At 40.9% G+C, this 20,457-nt stretch overlaps 3 protein-coding genes across 9 annotated transcripts in view; 2 read left to right on the top strand and 1 right to left on the bottom strand.

Moving 5' to 3' along the window:
• The window catches only part of LOC105021417 (1-phosphatidylinositol 4,5-bisphosphate phosphodiesterase epsilon-1), a 31,206-nt gene extending 17,777 nt beyond the window's left edge, over window positions 1–13,429 (bottom strand). For 3 of the 4 annotated variants that reach the window (XM_010889071.5, XM_020047490.3, XM_010889072.5), the window contains exons 1-5: window positions 13,226–13,426; window positions 11,134–12,632; window positions 1,413–1,704; window positions 852–1,153; window positions 566–711 (exon numbers count right to left, since the gene is read on the bottom strand). In XM_010889071.5, coding sequence (XP_010887373.3) covers window positions 566–711; window positions 852–1,153; window positions 1,413–1,704; window positions 11,134–12,555 — 2,162 coding nt within the window. In that variant the 5' untranslated portion in view covers window positions 12,556–12,632; window positions 13,226–13,426. Of the gene's footprint in view, window positions 1–565; window positions 712–851; window positions 1,154–1,412; window positions 1,705–11,133; window positions 12,633–13,225 lie in introns of all 4 variants that reach the window. The other variant, XM_020047491.3, reaches the window with a different exon arrangement.
• Window positions 13,430–14,479: 1,050 nt separating this feature from the next.
• mrpl57 (mitochondrial ribosomal protein L57) lies at window positions 14,480–16,686 on the top strand. Its single transcript, NM_001311035.1, is given in 2 exon segments — window positions 14,480–14,556; window positions 16,051–16,686. A coding segment is annotated over 1 exon segment (312 nt). The 5' UTR covers window positions 14,480–14,556; window positions 16,051–16,083; the 3' UTR covers window positions 16,396–16,686.
• A 2,080-nt stretch (window positions 16,687–18,766) lies between these two features.
• Window positions 18,767–20,457, top strand: part of kcnh1a (potassium voltage-gated channel, subfamily H (eag-related), member 1a) — a 66,704-nt gene continuing 65,013 nt past the window's right edge. For all 4 annotated transcript variants that reach the window (XM_020047049.3, XM_020047048.3, XM_020047047.3 and 1 more), the window contains exon 1: window positions 18,767–19,043. In XM_020047049.3, the coding sequence (XP_019902608.1) occupies window positions 18,971–19,043 (73 nt within the window). In that variant the 5' untranslated portion in view covers window positions 18,767–18,970. The remainder of the gene's footprint in view (window positions 19,044–20,457) is intronic.

The raw sequence follows: 20,457 nt of genomic DNA, 5'->3' as shown, positions 1-20,457 counted from the left end.
CTTGTCTATGTTACTCCTTTTTGTGTTGCAGATCATCTGACGATTCCGGCTGCCAATGCTCTCACCTCACCTGATTGTCCCTGTCCTTGTCCACCTGGTCATGCAGCTGACTACGATTCTGTTTATAGACTCTGGACACAGCCCATTAATATTATAATCTTCTACTTTTATAATCTTCACTCGGTACAGCCAGAAGAGGATTGGCTGATTCCAGAGTCTGATTCCTCTCTAGGTTTCTTCCTAAGTACTGACCTACCAGGGTGTTTTTCCTATCCACTGCATCAGCCCAGTTGTTGCTTGCTCTTCGGGTTTTCAGACTGGGTATCTATAAAAGCACTTTGTGACAACTGCTGATGTAAAAAGGGCTTTATAAATGTAATACATTTGATTGATTGATTGAAAGAATGCTTTGGGAGAGGCAAATCGGAAATCATGCGGTAAAAAGGAAAATGGTGTGATATTTGGTTTTCAATGTGTGAAGCAAAGGAAGTAGCCGGATACAACAGTACCAACAAAAGAAGTTTACCGAATAAATGTTCCCTTTGGGTTATAGCCCTCCTTCTACCTGAGTCCAGCAAGGAACTCCATGACGGTGTTGTAGTTTCCTAAGTTCCAACAGCACTTGGCTACGTGGACTAGATCTGAGAACACGTCTCTCTTCTCCTCCATAGAACCTGCTGTCAGAATCATCCATGTCACCCAGGAGCTCACCTGGAAAAAAGATTGAAAGTTTTGAAAGTAGGAATGACTGGGTTCGAATCCAGTGTGACATTTGGGTAAAATGACTGTGTGGTGAAGCCAAGGCGTTCCACAGGTCTAAGAGTCTACAGGTTTCATTTCTTCATTCTCACCTGGTTGAATCTTGTCACCAGGTCCTCCACAGCATTGCGGGTCTGACTGCAGCCAGCCAAGAGGTGTGGTTGTACAGGTAGATGGGGCTGGCCAGCCCCTCCCAGCTCCTGGGTGAGGAAGCACAGGTAGTCCAGTGGTAGGATCTGTCTGTAGAGCTGCAGCTCCTGCTCCATGAGGACATATGCCAACTCCTCTGGGAAACTTAGAAGGGGTCGGAGGTCAGACAGCTCCTTGCTGACCTCTGCCAGTGGAGATGCTGGGACCACGCTGGAGCCTGCCATTGGGGAATGAAGCTGACGCTCTGGGAGGGAGGGAGGGAGGGAGGGAGGGGAGTGGGAGCCAAGAGGGACATAAGAAATGAGGAAAACATATTTACAACGGCATGAATAAGAAATGCTAAAGCAATATTTTTGTAGCCTCATCTCGGATTATTCATGTAATTAATAGTATTTGATCAATATACATTTCATATGACATATCATTTTCATTGACTTTATTTAATACTTTGTTTATTTTAATATAATTTGAATAAAAAAAAATATCTATATTGGTTATGGGACCTTTCAGGACAGCCCAGCCTGAGGGACTGGTGGTAATACAGGGAGGAGAACAGTCTCCTCTACTGCCGATGGACAGAACCACTTCCAGGAGGGTCCCTGAAATGTAGAGAGAGATGTCCGTCCTGTGTATCGTTGCTCTGTAGCTAGATACCCCTCCTCCACCCGGCCATGGAAATGTGTCCCTCCTACAACACAGATCCCTCTTCTCTGTAGACTGCAGTAGCTTTCTAGAAGACAAGAGTAGCTCTCCTGAACAGGCTACCCTTGCCTCAGAACTCAGGGCGCGGCATGCCTGCGAAGACAGAGGAAGATACATGGGCGAGTCCAGGCAGTTAGGAACAACGTAGTAATGGAAAAAAAATATATCTGTGTTCTTTTGTTCTGGCGGTGGTCACTAAGACTTTAAAAACCTTTCACCACACTGAACACAATTCAGGCATCTCATCACCTTAATCACGCTGACAAAAGACAAACAGTAGCCTTTCTCATAAAAGTTGTTATTATAACTCTCTCTGTGTCTGTATATTTGTGCTCTCCTGTGTGTGTCTTTCTTTGTGTGAGTGTGTTATGATATATAAGAACCAGGCAAAGAAACTTGTAGATGCAATGTTTTCCATTTGTTGCCTGACATAAACCTACCAGAATATATGTCTGCCTCTGAGACTAGGCAGTCGGTCTAATGTCAATATATTGGAGCGTTACGCCTGCAATGCATGCAACATGGAGTTCATCTAATGCATTGACTTCATAAAAACAGAGCAGTGAAAATGAGCGTGATCATATAAACAAAGATCCTTGGTATGTGCTTTTACAAGGAAGAGGCTCCCTTGTATCTAGGTGACACATCTGAAGGCACCAAAAGCCCCATAACAAATGTGTCCCAAACAACTTTAAGTACCTCTCCACCCTCTGTCTCGTCCCCGGCTTGTGGACCAGCTAAGCTTATTAGCTACAACAGCAAATGTTGGATGTGGAGCAGCTTACTCAAACAACAGAAAAGGTGGTCAAGCCACATTTATAGACATCAGAAAGGGCATTGTACAGCTTTCATTTCTAACCTGTACATCCAACATTAAAACGTTTCCACTCTCAATAGGTAGCGGTGTGACAAGAGGTGCCTGTGGTGAAACCCAAACCCCCACCACCACTCATCCCAGGATTGGTGCCCAGGAACGGCCCATGGTAGGGAGCGTTCTGTCATCAGGTCCTCTCCAGCCCCCACCCCCCACCCCCCACCAACCCTCCCTAGGACGGATTTCCACTTCTCCTGAGGCTGTTAGCCAGTGTGAGGGAAGAAGGGAGTGAGCTGAGACAGGGAAGCTGTTCCAGAATGGCCTGAGAGCCTCAGTGGGGTGGGGGTGGATGTCCTGGTGGTGGTGGTGGTGGGAGGTGTGTGATGACAGTGATGGGCTCCCTTCCGTGGCCTAGCTTTTTAGCTAAGCCAAATACTTACTATCTTGTCAAATATTCAAAAAATTATGCTCATATCATCCTGAGCACACTGTGACCTCATTCAAGGGTATGTAACTCATTGTCATACATTAAGTTACTCTATCCTAGCCTCAACCTGAGACGTGACTAGATTTATGAAAGCCAGCAGTAACCGTCCGAAGACATCTTGATATTGTTGTTTATTTCTGTTACGTAGAGGTTGCCCCAGCCACCTATGAAAATCTCATTATCTACCTTTGACACAGATTGTTTTGATAGCCTTGTACCCGTTCTGTTTGTGCAGCTAATGACCAGTGACCATAGCAGTTGGCAAGACGGTGCAAGCAGACATTCGACCAGGCACTGCATCAGCCACTGTGTGGACTGTATCATCTGAATGCTCAAGTAATTTACTTCTTCCTCCAGCACTCTATGGCATGCACCTCAGGTCTGGAGAGACTCAGGACTGACAAAATATTTTGTTTTCCGGGACATGTGCATCCCATTGCCCGGACCCAACCTCCATCCTTATCAAGGATCAATCAACCGTGTTTAGACAGTCTGATGCCTGCCGGCTCCTCAGCCACACTCTTTATCAAAGCACGAGTCGTGCTCAATACGAAACGTAATAAACCAAGTCTAAAACCATGAGGGATTATACCTGAGTGGTTGTACTACATAGCGGGAATCAATTAGTCAGACAGATAACTTTCGGAAATAGTAATTGCCCTTCTTTTTAGTGGATTACACCATTCGCTTTGAATTTAACGCCCCTCTCTTCCTAATGGTAAATAACTCATGGATTTATTAATCTAATCTGTTAAATTGTACATTTTGTACTTTAATGTTTTGCTTTGCAAGAATTAATATTAAAAAATGGATACATTTTTTTAACATTATTTTACCGGGTATGTAAAGAACACATTGCGATTTACAGCAAAAACCTAGGAGAAATTAAGCTTAACTGTCTCAGACAGAACTAATATGTTTTCACCTTATCGGCTTCAAGATTGCAACCAGTGACCTTTCATTTACTGGCTACCTAGCCACCCATAATAATAAAAAATAATAATAATACCAATAAATGTAATTTGGGAAATGTAATATTTAAGTTTTTTCGGGGGTACACTGACTTGTCCCTATGATTCCAACATCACCCTCACTATATGAGCAATGTTACAGTTGGGTTTGTATATTTGGGATTTGTTCCCTCACCTCACTTCTCCAAAAAATACATCCATTACATATTTAATATAAAATGGTCTATTGTCATTTAGGTCGTCATTCTTAAAGGTAGCTGGTTAACCTATTGATCCTGATTGTGAGGTGTAGCAAGAAGATAATATTCTATTTAATATGACGGAGCATGTGCTGCTGGTCAAAAGCCTCCACAGACATTAAAGGGAATGCCAAAGGCCTTCCTTGACAAATTACGTCACTGCCTCACTCGTCAAAATGATTGTATAAATTCAAATTGGCTAATTTTCATTCAACGTTTTGGATTGATTTTGACATGATCATAATGGTGTCTGAATAACAGTGTCACCATCTACGTGTCATCAGCTACATGGTAGAAGCAACTCTCTTAGTGATTTGCACATACCCTTCCAGTTCTTTAACATCAGTGTATTGTAAAACCTAGGATGAAGGCAGGATGGCAGGATAGCAAGGGATGGTTATTCAGATTCACTGTGTTTTGTATGTTTTTTATATATATATAATATTAATAATTAATACATTTAAAAAGAGAGTGAGTTGTAGTCCCATTTACCATTAATCTTGTTGTGATTACTTATAAAATGCTCTGTGGACCATACACCAAAATAAAACCTTACCTCTCAAATAGTAATAACTGTATATTACAACCTGCAATCAAAATTCCCAGTGAAGTACTGATAACCTCTTTACGAGCCATTTAACAATTATACATAAAAGTTTCTCAAATGCCTTTCATTATATGACTTAAAACAAATGAAATAGTTTACACATTTTCTGTGTTTAAATGAACAGAACACACATGTTTAGTCTGGCCGGATGAAAAGTGAGAACACTCCAAAACATCTGTGTGAAGTCGAGGCACAAGTTGGCCATGGACCTGATGCACACACAACAATGTGCGGTCAGGAGACAATCTTTACATGGCATTGGAAATTAGAGAACACATCCTGCTGCAATGACATTTCTTACAGGTTATTTTAACATCACCCATCCACATAGCTTTCAGTATACCGTCAAAATGCAGGACTTGTCACTTGGATGCATGTACTGTATGTTTCTAATGAAGCCATCTGAAATTACAGTTGACAAGAATGTGTATAAAACCATTACACCTAAGTATATACTGTCATGGGAAAAACTATGCTGAGGTCTGATAGGCTATTAGAAAAGAGATGAACCAATCAAGATTCTCTAACTAACCTGAAGAAAAAACAATTTTTCCATCAGAGAAAGACAACTAAGCAATCACCACTGATACAAATACCAAAAATGGATTGTATGCATGGTTTATAATATATATATATATATGTTTTGGTTACATTTTATTTTGTGGGTCCCATCTGATGCTGCATTGTTAATAAACCAACAAATCTCCAACTATCTTTTGATAAGCAAATGCTTGCTAAGGTTCAGATTTAATTTAAAATAAGGATTAGGGGAAACATTAAGATTAGGGTTAGGATAAAGGTTAGGATTAGCGTTAGGATAAAGGTTAGGATTAGGGTTAGGATAAAGGTTTCAGTTAGTAACCTTAAATATGTTACTGATAGTTTTGTAGATATTCTATAAAGTATGTACAGGCACACTTTTGGGTATCTCAAACTAAATTGTTAGCAATGTTTTGAAATGACCTAAAAGATAGAGAATATATTTCAACTTACATTAGTAGATCATGCCCAATGTAATTACAGTCTCCAAAACTGGTGGAAGTCAGTAAATCCTTAATAGCCGTGTCATATCTGTATGTTCCAGTTCGTAGGGTTTGCAAGAGAGAAAGCGAGGAGAGATATGTTTCTGACAGAAGAGAAAGTGAGCATGCCTAAAACTAAAGAGGAGAGAGGGAGCAGAAGAAGGAGGGGGTAAATGGAGTGTGTGAGACAGAGAGACAGAGGGAAAGAGAAAGATAGCGTGTGTGTTTTGGGACAGCTCCCCTTATATGGTTATGGAGACTGGGCATCAGTAAGAGGAGGTATTAGAAGAACATTACCTTTATATGTATATAAACACACATCACCATCCCTCATCTCATAATGTAAACCACTACAATGACTATATGACCAGTGTTAGCCACTGTGATGTTACTCCACAACTATTACTATTAGAATCTTTAAACAACACTCTCTATCTCTCTCTCTCTCTCTCTCTCTCTCTCTTGCTCTCTCTCCTAGCTCTCTACTCCCTGTCATTATGGCGTGTAAAAAGGGCCAGATCCACAAAAAGATCATTACAATTCTCAATTCCATGAACAAAACAACCAGGTCATGTCTATTCAACACAATGTTATTCCCCCATCTGCAGTTATTTGGTGTCAGAACTCTCCTGATGACTGGAGTTGATAAGAGATGTCTTGGCATTAAACAAAAGAAAACAGGGAGCATACTAATGTACCTTCTATCCCTCTTTCGACACGGTCGCAGCAAATTATTTATAAAATATTGTAAATAAATTATATCCCAATGTATTTGAAAACTAAGAGCGAGGAGTTTTTTTGTCTAGACAGCCTTCCTAGGAAGTAAGAAATGCAGTGGTTCAGTTGGTGTGACCATCTTTATACTAAGCAAACAAAGCCATATGCTGACATATTGGTCGGCAGGGAGTACACTCAAGACACACGCACACACAACTCACATGCATGAATGCATGCATGCAAGCACGCACGCACGCACACGCACAATCACGTTTGAACACACACACACACACACATACAACACATGCATGTATGAAAAAATGCACACAACGTTACTGATTACAATTGTGCATTAAATTGCCTCTGTTATTTTGATTGCCAATGTTTTCCAGTCGTGAACTGAATTTCCCCTGTTAATTCCTGGAATCGTCCTCAACCCTGACCCAAAACTAAGAGTGTTGTGTTTTCTGTGAGCTCAGTTAACCGTAACTTTTTTTACCCTGATTACCTGCTTAGTGAGACATTCTGGCATTATTTTTCTACAGAAACAACAAGGATATTAAAGTCTTATTTTCTGCTGAGTACTCAGTACTAATACCTTGCAATAAGGGCTAGGTTTCATTCCAAGTCCACAGCTGCTAGTGGAATCAGCCGCATCATATATTATCAGAGGAGTGCAATTCATTTATTGGACTGAAACATTTCCAAATGGATCATCTACTGTTGATAGCGGTCTGTGATATGTTGAATCAGGTGTTACTACTGTAAATGAAGGAAACAGCAATGTTTTCCATGTGACTCAACACTGTTACTTCCCAGACAATCCAGTGAGCAGTACCAGAATAGAGTTTAACGTTAGGTGGTGGGAGTCAAAAACAGTATTATTACCAGCAGGGTAGAGACAGTATATAACAGCTGTAGAATTTGTACTGAATCAGAAGGTCTGCATTCTGTCCCTATCCATATACAATGTGGAGGTTTTCCCACACTGCCGATTTTGCAGGTTTTCCCACTTACAAAGCATGTAGAAGTCTATGATTTTGATCATAGGTACTCTTCAACTGTAAGTGACTGAATCTAAAACAGAAAATCACATTGTATGATTTTTAAGTAATTAATTTGCATTTTATTGCATGACATAAATATTTGATACATCAGAAAAGCAGAACTTAATATTTGGTACAGAAACCTTTGTTTGCAATTAGAGAGATCATACGTTTCAAAGAATGATGTTTCCACCTCCATGCTTCACGGTTGGGATGGTGTTCTTGGGGTTGTACTCATCCTTCTTCTTCCTCCAAACACAGCGAGTGGAGTTTAGACCAAAAAGCTCTATTTTTGTCTCATCAGACCACATAACCTTCTCCCATTCCTCCTCTGGTTCATCCAGATGGTCATTGGCCAACTTCAGACGGGCCTGGACATGCACTGGCTTGAGCAAGGGGACCTTGCGTGAGCTGCAGGATTTTAATCCATGACAGCGTAATGTGTTACTAATGGTTATCTTTAATACTGTGATCCCAGCTCTCTTCAGGTCATTGACCAGGTCCCGTGTAGTTCTGGGCTGATCCCTTACCTTCCTCATGCCCCATGAGGTAAGATCTTGCATGGAGCCCCAGATTGGGGGAGATTGACCATCATCTTGAACTTCTTACATTTTCTAATAATTGCGCCAACAGTTGTTGCCTTCTAACCAAGCTGCTTGCCTATTGTCCTGTAGCCCATCCTAGCCTTGTGCAGGTCTACAATTTTATCCCTGATGTCCTCACACAGCTCTCTGGTCTTGGCCATTGTGGAGAGGTTGGAGTCTGTTTGATTGAGTGTGGCCATGTGTCTTTTATACAGGTAACGAGTTCAAACAGGTGCAGTTAATACAGGTAATGAGTGGAGAAAAGGAGGGCTTCTTAAAGAAAAACTAACAGGTCTGTGAGAGCCGGAATTCTTACTGGTTGGTAGGTGATCAAATACTTATGTCATGCAATAAAATGCAAATTAATTATTTAAAAATCATACAATGTGATTTTCTGGAATTTTCGTCTCTCACAGTTGAAGCGTACCTATGATAAAAATTATAGACCTCTACATGCTTTGTAAGTAGGAAAACCTGAAAAATCGGCAGTGTATCAAATACTTGTTCTCCCCACTGTACTTTATGGATATACTTTATCCATATAATTTATTTATTTTTTCTCAGTGGCCAGCTGACTTCTTTGTTGTTGTTTCAATTTAGCCCATTGATAGTATGCCACCCGGTTCATATCTGGTCACAACATGCCGACCATGCCCGGGAGCTCTGGGTACAATTATGACCTAGACAAACAGATTAGGGTAACTCCTAAGTTATTATAGGGACCTTAATAAATCCCCAAAGTAAAATGTATTAGCAAAAAACTTCCAGACCGTTCATGAAATGAGTCTGATTTCTGTGCTAGAGTCTGTAAGGTATTGTGAGCTTTGATATAAGTGACTTTTCTTTATTAGGTTTGCCCTGCTTACATTTCCACCCCACGCTCACATCACTAAATGGTTCCCACACCCACTCATTAACGATGAATGGACCTCAGTTGTGTCCTCTCCCTCAACCAAACCATTCAGGACCTACTATCTCAGTTTGTCTCAATAAATAAGGACATTTGAATATCCATGCTATCATCGCCCTCATGTGGTTTCTTGCAAACTAGCAAGTGCCACGTATCAACAGCCAATTGTGTTGGGGCTAAAAGCAATTGTTGTACCTAAAACCTGAACAATATGTTTCAAATTCAAAGAAAGTTTAATTGATCTGTTTGCTCTGCCCTCACAAATATTTGTGCAAAATTGCATTGTTGTTTTTCTGTTTGATCTAACACTCAAAATATGAGAGAAATTGAACCTTTGAATTAGATTAAATTGTTCACATGTTATTAACAAATAAATAAATATTATTCTTAAAATATGTGACAATTATTGCCCAACTAGAAATTCCAATCAAACAAATGTAATTAATGAATCTTCCCATTGATATGCAATGCCTTGCAAAGGTATTCAGATCCCTGAAAAATTCGTTAATTTTACTTAAATCTGCTTTAAATCTTTTAGTATGTACCAGTTTTGCAACACAGTAGGTTTGGCTTATTTTTCTTGGGGGATTTGCCCCAGGTTGATTAGATGACACTAGGGACCGACATTTTCAAATAGTGCAACAGACTCTCAATGGTATTGAGATCAAGACTTTAGCTGGGCTAACTTAAGACATTTAACTTTTTGTTCTTGAGCCACTCCAATAATGCTTTGGCTTTATGCTTGGGATCATAATCCTGCTAAAAGGTGAATATCCTCTCTGTATTTTGCCATAGGTGAACCCACAGCATCCCCACAGCATGATGCTTCCACCATCGTACTTTACGGTAGGGATGATGTGTGCTGAGTGGTGGTGTGTGTTGAGAAATGGCGGAATTATGTTGGTGCCAATTATAGCAAATTAGTTTTGGTTAAAATGCAAAGCCTTGGTCTCATCTGCAACTCAAAAACCATTTCCCAAATTGCAGCTGGGATACTCTCATCTGCCACCTTTTACTAGAGACCAGTTTTATGCAGAGCTCTTGTTATGTTTGACTGTATGTTTGACCATTACTCCACTCTCAGCTACTAAACTCTGTAACTAATTTAAAGTCACTGTTGGCTTCTTTTTGTTTTCTCTGAAAAGTATTTTTTTGTGCTTTTCTTGGCAGCACTTGGGTGCTGTGATTGATCCAAATGTGTTTATTGATCCAAATGTGCTCACTGGAATATCCAAACAGTTATGCTTTTTGTTAGTTTTTATTATTTTGTACCCTTTTCCTGATCTATGCATTTGTATTACTTTAAGACTAATCTCTGAAGAATGGTCTTTGGTCTTTATTTTATTTCAAATTCACAGTCTGATCAACGATCCTTCAACATGGAAGTTATTTCAGAATATTTAGATAGTAATTCTGGTTTGCAGTAAACCATTTACTTAAGTTGTAAGGACTGAAAGCAGACCTCTTCCCTTAGGAAAATCAATGTTTTCTAAACCTAATCAGAGACGTTTGCCTGTAAAAAGAAAGTGAATATTTTGACCTGCTCAGAGGCTTCAACCACAAAACAATTAACACAGTGTGAAGCAATAAGTAGGCTAAGTATGCAAGTTATTTAGTTCATTTTTCCAGAACCTTGTTGTTTTTGACTAGGCGACACCTCAAAAACTCATGGTTGAGGCTAACCATCTGCCAAGTAATTGTGATGTAATGGTGTAACCTTACATTTCCACTGGGTGTGTCCAAACTGGAGCAAAGCAGCAACTTGACAAGTGACCATATGGCTCTGATCAAAAGAAGTGCACTATAAAGTAAACCAGATACCATTTGAGACACACCCACCACTATAATAAAGGCCTCTAGTGTTCTACTCTGCTTTCCTACCCTGTTAGCCCAACCCCTGTTTCCCCTGCAGCTCTGTACGTTTTGGCACAGAGCCCTATGGAGCAAACTACCTACTAGATAATGGAGCCCTGTAGCAGGGGTTCTCACACACGTTTCCTTTCTGAGCCCCGCTGTGTGTGTGTGTGTGATTGTGTGTTTATGTGAGTGTTTCCATCATTTTAAACAAACAGTGGCAGAGTTTACTCAATGGAACCATTATAGCCACCTGAGGGCATGGCCTTACCTCAAAAAACATATCTCCATTTATTCCTTGAAGAAGTTTACATGCTTGCAGACGCAGACTCTGAGAGGTTGGCCTTTGTCTACTGCGTCCACTCAATCGGCTGTATTCACTAGGCCCAGAGAAACGGTCTTCCTCCCTTCTACAGACAGTGTCCCAGGCCTCTTCACCGATCCCCCCTGAAGGTAACGTCCTGAGGATAGCTCGTGTTCCAGTACACACGGACTTCTTCACCCTCTGGTTGTCCCTCAAGAACCTACGGATCAGGACTGTTGAACGCTCCCGCTTATGCACACAGTCCTCCTCAGCCTCGCAGTCAGGAGCTAACCCGTCCTCTGAGTCCATCTTCAACTCTGTGAGTTTGTCGGGAGGACAAGTAGGAAGGGGTGCTAGAGCGGAGCACCGTTGACTTTTCACTTTCCCACCTGGACTGAGGTGGCCATCTCCAAATCCATGGGCGCAAGTGCTGTCGGTTACCGTCGATGTCATTTCCTCTACAAGGCAGAAGGAAAAGCTGCCTGTAGTGACCTTCATGGTTGAACACGGCACTGATGACACTGAAGACGCTGAGGACACTGAAGACGCTGAGGACACTGAAGACGCTGAGGACACTGAGGACACTGAAGATACTGAAGACACTGAGGACACTGAAGACGCTGAGGATGCTGAAGACACTGAGGATGCTGATCCTGACATCTTGCCCCCTATTGCCTCCTTATCTCTAGTAACGCCTGAGGAGGTAGCAGAGTAGAGCAAGCCCTGAAACCAGTTCTTGCTACTGGCCCCAGCTGGTAGCGTCCTTCGATTACACGAAGGAGAAAACGCCTGCGACTCCAACTCCATGACAGTCTTGCGTACGTCTGTACCATAATGTACTACGTTACCCACAATGCTCGGCGGAACATGACCTATTTCACGAGCTGTACATGATGGAGGTGTGACGCTTGCTCCATGGGTTGGAGTGCTGCTGTCCTTGCAGACGTCTGGCATATGTTTTGTCTGGCTGCAGCACGGCTCATAAGGCCCAATGCCTGTCCTGTGGCTAAACGCACAGCGGCCTTCGGAAGGTTTACTTGAATGCTGTAAAGCCACACACTCTTTCTGTTGTGATCCAGGATCCACAGCCTCCAAAGTACAGCAGGCACTGCTGGAGTGTTTACCTGATGGTGACGGTGGTGACGGTGGTGACGGTGGTGACGGTGGTGATGGTGATGATGGCGGTGGGGGCGGTGACGGTGGTGATGGTGATGATGGCGGTGGGGGCGGTGATGGTGGTGATGTTAGTGACGGTGCATCTGTGTCTACAGAGTGTAATTGAACTTTAACCCCATGTCGACTCCAGGACCTCACAGTCCCATGGTCTGTTATTTTGGCATGAGGTTCAGTCCTGTCCTGGTTGCTGGTAGATAATTCCTCCAGCATCATTTCCGTCTGCCTGTCTAACCTGTCTGACAGCCTGTCTTCCTCCTTTTCCTCCTTTCAGCTGTGCCACCAGGAGATTCCTGTCAAATGAAAAATAGACCAAACAGAAAAACAGAAACTTTTTAGCTCTGAACGTTATTCAAAAAAAATCCTTGATTGAAATATCAGTTGAACTTGGAATGCATTCATTATCAGGACAAAACAGCAATATTATCAATAGTATCGTTGGATGTGGTGAGCGGGTTAAAGCTCTAGTGCCAAGTTGTCACTTGACACAATGTACCATGACATGTAAAGGGAAGTGACTATGATATGATGATTGAAGGCAGATGCATCCCACAATCAGTCTTCCCCTTGCTTTCCCTGCCTATTGTATGCCCAATTTTCCCATGGCCAAACAATTAAACAGATCAACTGTAGAACAACTCTGTGAAGTGACCTACACACATTAACGCTTGTAAAGTAGCAAAAGAAAAATAATTACGAAAGTATTTCACCCAATTCTTCTGCCACAGTCACAAAGTAAAACCATGCATTATCAAAGGTGAGCTTTGCTCATATGTTACATTTAAACATTACTTAGAAAATAGAATTTCACTCTGAAACCTCTACATTAGATACATACTTAACATTTTCTGCCTTAAATCTTGTTATATTATTAAGTTTTCCATACCTTTGTGTGAAAGGTTGCCGTTTGTCTATCCTGATTCAGTAAAAGCTGACCAGATGTGTCCCAGCTCCTTTCCACACTACAGAAAAAGAGGGTGACTGGGAGGAGAGGAAAAGAGAGTGATTAGGGAAAACGGAGAGAGAAAAAAAGGGATCTGGGAAGGGGGGAAACTAAGGAGTCACAGAAACAGGGACCTCACCAGGCAGAGCTCTTTTTATACAACTTGGCAGGACAAAAAGCTACAGTTTTCATTTTTTCCCCGTTTTTTTCTCTCACAGCTTACTGGGTTGTTTTGCAATAACATTGGACAGGACCTAATACCTATCCCTTCACAGCTTTTAAAGTGGCAGTCACTTTAATAGCCCTGCTTCTACATTTAATAAAATCTTAACTTTTTATCACCATGTCAATGGGTTTACCGTTAACCATACATAGGAGTGTAAATCAAGCTGTTTAAGCTGTTTAGTGTTGATTGTATTGTATGTTTGAAATCTTGGTAATGGTGTATTGATTCCAGCTCCAGTGTTGCAGTAAAAAAACGAATGCAGATTTCTTGGGTATGTCTACAATCCAGGGGGCCTCAGGGAGAGTAGGATGTGCAAAAAACACATTTCCAATTCACACATGATTACAAAACACCTTGTATGTGTGTGAAATAAGACAAATACAAGCAGCCAATTAGTATGCTGAAATTAAATAATTAAATATGGAAATGTTCAGCAGCAGATAGTGTACATAAGAAAATTACTAAACGTAGATTGTGATCCGCACCTGTAAAGCATCTTCTGGATCTGAGAGAGATACTTACAACTCATAAGCCAGCTCCAAACTTATTATTTGAGACATTGTAATTGTGGTGAATTTCCTGGATGAATCATGAATGAGACAGTATCTGTCAAAATTAAAAGACATCTCATTTTCTATTTTTCATTCAACCTTTTTTTGCTCATTTTTACTAAAGGTGATAATGATTTTGAAGGTGACAGGCTAGGCTATAATAAGATAATCAGTGTGTATACATTTAAGTGAATTTGTTTAGAATCTTTGACTATTATGTTTGGCTGCTGTACCTTACATTTTAAGGCTTAAAATTACTTTACACGTTCACTGTCTATCATAGAAAGTGTTAGGTTTAGGGACACGTTTGGTATCTCAGCATTAGTCACAATGGCAAAATTACGCCCCCTCTGGTATACATTTGAAATGTTTTGACTACTCATGCTTTCCGTAATATTCGCGGAAGAAATACACGTCCTAGAGAACGACTGGGGTCACGTTTTAGAAGAACTACAGTACACGAAGTCAACAACGACAATTTATCTCTTTATTGACAGGTAATAGAAAATAAGTATAACGAGGACCAGTATCTTTAAACATCTATTTATTCATTCAGTGGTGCATATAAAAATAGAATGGTGTACTATGTTTATGCGTTCTCGCAGTATTCAGGTAGTTAGCTAGTTTTGCTACTGCTATTGAGTAAGAGAATGTAGCCTACGGTACGTTAGCTTTATATTCCCATAGATTCTGGCAGTTCTGTGTGTCCATGCCATGCACGGCTAGTGAAGCAGTCGTTAATAGTGTCTCTATTAGTGTTAGGGATGTCTATTTCCTATTCGCTCTGTTTGACTTCGCCTAACCCCCGACCAAGTAGAATATCGACATTGTTTGGTTTTAGGTACCTTTACAAACACTGTCGAAAAGCACCAGCCCCTCTATCTGGAGAGCAACTAGGTTTGCAGGCGTTTAATCGAGCCCTGCCCCTGAATATCGCCTATGCTTTAAGGTCTTGTACTGTGGCTCAGTGTTCCTATCCACTGGTACCCCTAAGTACCAGTTGGCCTATCCACTAGGGATACTTGTGAAGGCTCATAAGACCATAGGTTTACTGGTAAAATGCACATGAAGAGGTACCTCAGGGGTATTCAGTGCAGTTCAAAATTCAGTAGCTGGTACTGTTTAAAAAAATAGGTTCAGTTTTGTAAAAGCACTTTGTGACTACTGCTGATGTAAAAAGGGATTTATAAATAAATTTGATTCAGCACCACTGTGGGGGGAAAAACACTTAATATACCAATGCTTAATAAGATAATGTTTAAGATGTGGTTAGTTAGTGGGACTCTGTTTAGGGCCTACACGCCTCTGTAGCTCTCCAGGTAAAATAAGTGTAAAAATATGCAAAAAATACATTCACACCCATACACTTTTGGGACCTCTGGCTTTTTCGTTGAAGGAAACATTTTGGAACACTGCATCCCAATCTGTCAAGTGTACTATCACACATACTCCAAAATCAGTCTAGCATGAGTTAACCTGGAAGTGGAATCACAAAGGAAATGACCACCTTCTTGTTATTCATAGCAAAATCCATCTTCATTCTTTTTTTTGGTCAACCATTTTTCTCCTTGTGTGAGATTCTGGACGGTAATAGGCTAGGCTGCTTGTTTCATAGATAAACTGACATCCTATGCATTTCCTCAAAAAACATGGGTGCAGATAAGTGCAGTGGACAGCTGTAACACAAGTTCTCAAAACAAACCTATACGCTGTTCCTCATAAAGTGCCAGTTTGGTGTGCCAGACAGGCCCAGATTACGCACAGGGTGTAGAAGTGCTAAGTGTTGGACTAAATTTTCATGGAATTTCTATTACTAATGTATTATCATCCACGATATAAAAGCAGGTCAACATATAATATATCTCTTAATTTTATCTCTTTTTTTCTAGCGAGGAAATGACCTCCATCCTCCTTTTGCCTTTTAACCGTGTTCTTCTGTAAGATGGAGGTAATATCCTAACCACAGTGTATCTGCTTATGTCATGTCGTAGCCAGGACTTGGTTAAGAACCCACATCCTTCACCATGTTCCTCACCCTGGCCCTGCTGAGGAAAGGCATCCCTGGAAAGCAGTGGATCGGCAAGTACCGGCGGCCGCGTGCCATCACCTGGCAGATGAAACGCAACCTGCTGGTGCACCTGGAGCGCGAAGCGGAGAACGAGTACTGGATCTCCCGACCATATATGACCAAGGAGCAGGAGCGGGGACATGCTGCGGAGCGCCGTGCCCAGAACTGGCTCAAAATTAAGGAAACAAAGTTTCAAACGTTTCCGGAGCATAAGTACGTTGCGGATCATCTAAGTCACCTCAACACGACTAAAACGTGGTCAAGTTAAGGCCAAGGAAGTGCTGACTATCGGGGATGGAGTCAGGGCTTGTAGATGGCCTGACATGTGACTGTCTTTATGCATGTAAAGCAAGTTCTGATTTTGAAGAGAATATTTGTCTTTGCTTCATCACAATAAATGTCAAATGTGCTTGTACTTTCATCAGTTGCTAGCTCAGTTGGTGAAGAAGGCACTTACAACAACAGGGTTGTGAGGTACATTCCCACAGGCGGCCCGTATGAAAAATAGTATGCATGTGTATCTACTAAATTAGTAAAATATTGCCAAACCAAATGTTGTCAAAACTCCCCTGTGAACCTCAGATATTTCAGAAGTTGGTTCTCGAGCTGCTTATTTTATTTTGACACGCAACACCTACCTGAGCATTGTAGCAGACCATCTGTACCCTTTCATGGCAACGGAATTCCCAGATGGCATTGGCCCCTTTCAGCAGGATAGTGCTCCCTGCCACCAAGCAAAAATGGTTCAGGAATGGTTTGCACACAACAAGTTCATGGTGTTGACTTGGCCTCCTAATTCCCCAGATCTCAATCCAATCAAGCGTCTGTGAGATGTGCTGGACAAACAAGTCCGATCCATGGAGGCCCCACCTCGAAACTTAAGATCTACTGCAAATGTCTTGGTGCCAGGTACCACAGCACACGTTCAGAGGTCTAGTGGACGGGTCAGGACTGTTTTTGTGGCAAAACAGGGACCTACACAATATTAGGAAGGCAGTCATAATGTTATGGCTTATCGGTGTACCACAGCTAAGTGCTAGGTCCAGGCACTCCACAATGAATCATGCATAAGAACAACTCTTAGCCATGGTAAATTGGCCATAAACCACCCCCTCTATTTTACCTACATATATCACTGCTATAAGTCAATCCGTATTCAATCACCCAGTTTATAAGGAGCTATATAAAAGTAATGACACTCCATAACTCTTTGTTAATAGCCAATTAGTACAGCCAAACTGCATCTCATCAGGTTGACAGCCAAGATATATAAATGAGCTGTAAAGAGAACAGTTTTATTCGTGCAGGGTTCGGCTAATAAAGGTACAAAGTACTGTACGTCAGTCCCCATATCCTAATTAATTTCACAGTGCCTTCGAGAGCACGACATTGGTGAATCGAGTTGTATCGTCTAGGTGCTATAAACGTTGTGGTTTGACATTGGACAGAAACGAGAGCTTTTATGTTTGAGCAAGTGACACTGTTTTTCCTAGATTCCACCGAAAACCTACGACGTATGCAGTGCTGTTCACGAAGTTATGTGTGATTGTATGCAACCAATAGGAACGTAAAATGAAGCACTTCACGCCGGTTCGACTTGCCATCAATTCGGAGTATGAATTGTCCTTAAGAGTTAAGACACATTGATGGGTCTCAAACGAACGGTTCTTTTTGGTGAACGTTGTTTGTTTTCATAAACAACGATGATTTTCAAGAATTGCAAAATAATCCGCAAAATAGTTCATATCCGAACTGCAGGGACAATTGCTCGTGGGGAGTGCGTGTAAGGTGTTCCAGCGCATTTTTCCAGGAGCGTAGGGTAACGTCAGATCTGAGAATAATTCATATGTAACCTATTTGATCATCTGTTTCAAGTTTTAACAAGTCAAGTCATGGCTTGTTTGCTTTTAAAATGGTTTACTTGAACTGTTTACATTTTTCTTAAGTTATTTTTCAGCATTTTAATTCAAGTCGTTAAATGAGACGTCTCTTTCTAGTGAGCTGAACCACAAGAACTTAAAATAGATAGGGTCTGCAACTCATACAATTAAATGAGCTACTCTAACATGAAGTTAACCTGTTGCTAGTGTTAGTGAGGAAGTGACAGGACACATCACAATACATTTTCTGTAAAAAACAGTGTTGGTTGACAAGTACACGAAATATAGCAGGCAGTGGCTGCCATATTTTGTGTCACATATGTAATCTATAAAGGCGCCAAATATTTAAGAAGACTGAATCTGTTCCTAGGTATTGCAGCGAGTTAAACCGTTAGCTTTTGTTGCCAGATGTCGTCGATGACGTCGAATCCCAAACGAGCCCATTACAGTTTAGTTATTTTTGGAAAATCGATTTCTAATAATATGTGGGCAATGTCATTCCCTGTGTTTGACATAATTATTTTATAATATTTTTTCTATTAAACAAATACAGTTTTCCTTAAGTGCTTTGGTTTCAACCGTATGTATAATACGGTTGGTTCAAATTTCGCGACCTTACACTACATCAACGGCAGATGGCGCCAAGAGTTTGACTAATCAACCAGTTTGTGTTTGGGGTACCACCGGTCAGGCGCGCGGTTGAGCTCAAGCAAGCGCGGAGGAAAATTCTCTAGTGCGCGACGTGCTAGAGGTGCTTTATCAATCTGACGCACACAGGGAGCGCAGCCAGCAACTGAGAAGTCTTTTACAGTAGCAGCTAGAGCCCTCTACCTAAATATCTCTCATTCAGAAGACTGAAAATAAGTGCGACCATGAAGACAAACGTCTGGAGCTATTATTTTGCATCCAGCATCCAGGTTCACCGACCGCTCCCACAGACGGATGACTGAATGACGAGTCAGGATGGCCGGAGGAAGGAGAGGACTTGTAGCCCCTCAAAATACTTTTTTAGAAAACATTGTCAGACGATCTAACGGTAAGAATCACGCTGTCTAGGGACGCGTTATACTAGGTTATATGTATGATACACGAGGATGGAGTAGCGATTAAAACTTTTCTGGTCGGGTGATCGGCGCAATCTTCTGTGCAGGCTACCGTCTGGCGTTTAAAACGCATATGAATGGCGAGGATCGAGAAACTATTATATATATGCTTTAATATCGTCCATTTCCATCACCTTCGACTCACCTGTAGCCCATTTGCAAAGTCGTTTTTTTTTTTTTTTAAAGTTGAATGGTAGTCTAACTTATTAATTCAATTGGTCGCTATTTTCACGTTACAGTCTGGCTTGGGTACATCCAATTCCCAAATCGCATCATTTTTTATCTCACGTGCAACCAAACTACAACGAAATTTATAACGCCACACGGTTTGGGAAATTATGCAACCCAAAAAATATAATATAACTCAGAACGATCATATATTGAGAATGACCAACCACTTAAATAATAGACCAATAAACAATATATACCTTTTTAATACATAAATAAACAAAAGGTTCTTCAATTGCACTTAAAATTTGTTCGGTCAGTAGATTGGTTACCAGTCTAAAAGTTATATTTTAATGAACCTAAATAAGCCCAAAGTAATAGGATTTCTATTAATATTATTTATTTTCGTAATTGTAGTAGCTATTGTGTTTTGGGTGATTCCCAACTAGAAATCTCTAAAGCAGTCGCATAGGAAGGACGTCTTTCAAAACAAATAGTTAAAAAAAAGTTGTTTTTCACCAACATCCCAATGATTAAGTAAAAATATTCACTGTTTTTACGTGCATTTAATGTATAGAATCTGTTTGGAATAATGGTTTGAGCTAATTGGCTTGAAGCCGAGGTATATCAGTAAAAATAGCAAATATTTCTCGGGTTCGAATTATGTTGGTTAGGCTATAAGTAAAAAATATCAAAAAGGCATCTCGCAGGTTTGTGGTAAATGGCCGATTTACGCTGGCTGTAAAAGCTACTTTTAGCACAACGCAACTGAATGTCTGGACACAGCCCTTAAATATACCACAGCCGTGGTATATTTGCCATATTTCACAACCTCTGTGATTTGTCTGATGTACAGTGGCAACTGCATGGTTTATCCATTCTGCCAAATTTACATAACACAAACAAAATATGTATCGTCGACAACCAAACTTATAAAAGAAATACCAACTGGTAGGACAGGATTGAAAGGACAAAACGAGACCAGATGTGTAGACTACATTTACAGATGACAGGCCTACCTATTTCTAAATAGTCCTTCACCCGAACTTTAATTGTGTCCAATAAAATCTTTAATAAAAACCTTTAATAAAACCTAGCGTCCCTAAACCAAAATAAAGGTGATTGTGATTTTGCAAAGTTACACAAAACAATATTCTTGACTTCCAAGGGCACAAAGAA

Source organism: Esox lucius, chromosome 6 (assembly GCF_011004845.1).
Source record: "Esox lucius isolate fEsoLuc1 chromosome 6, fEsoLuc1.pri, whole genome shotgun sequence".
Classification (NCBI taxonomy): Eukaryota; Metazoa; Chordata; class Actinopteri; order Esociformes; family Esocidae; genus Esox; species Esox lucius.
This window is presented reverse-complemented; position numbering and strand designations above follow the sequence as displayed.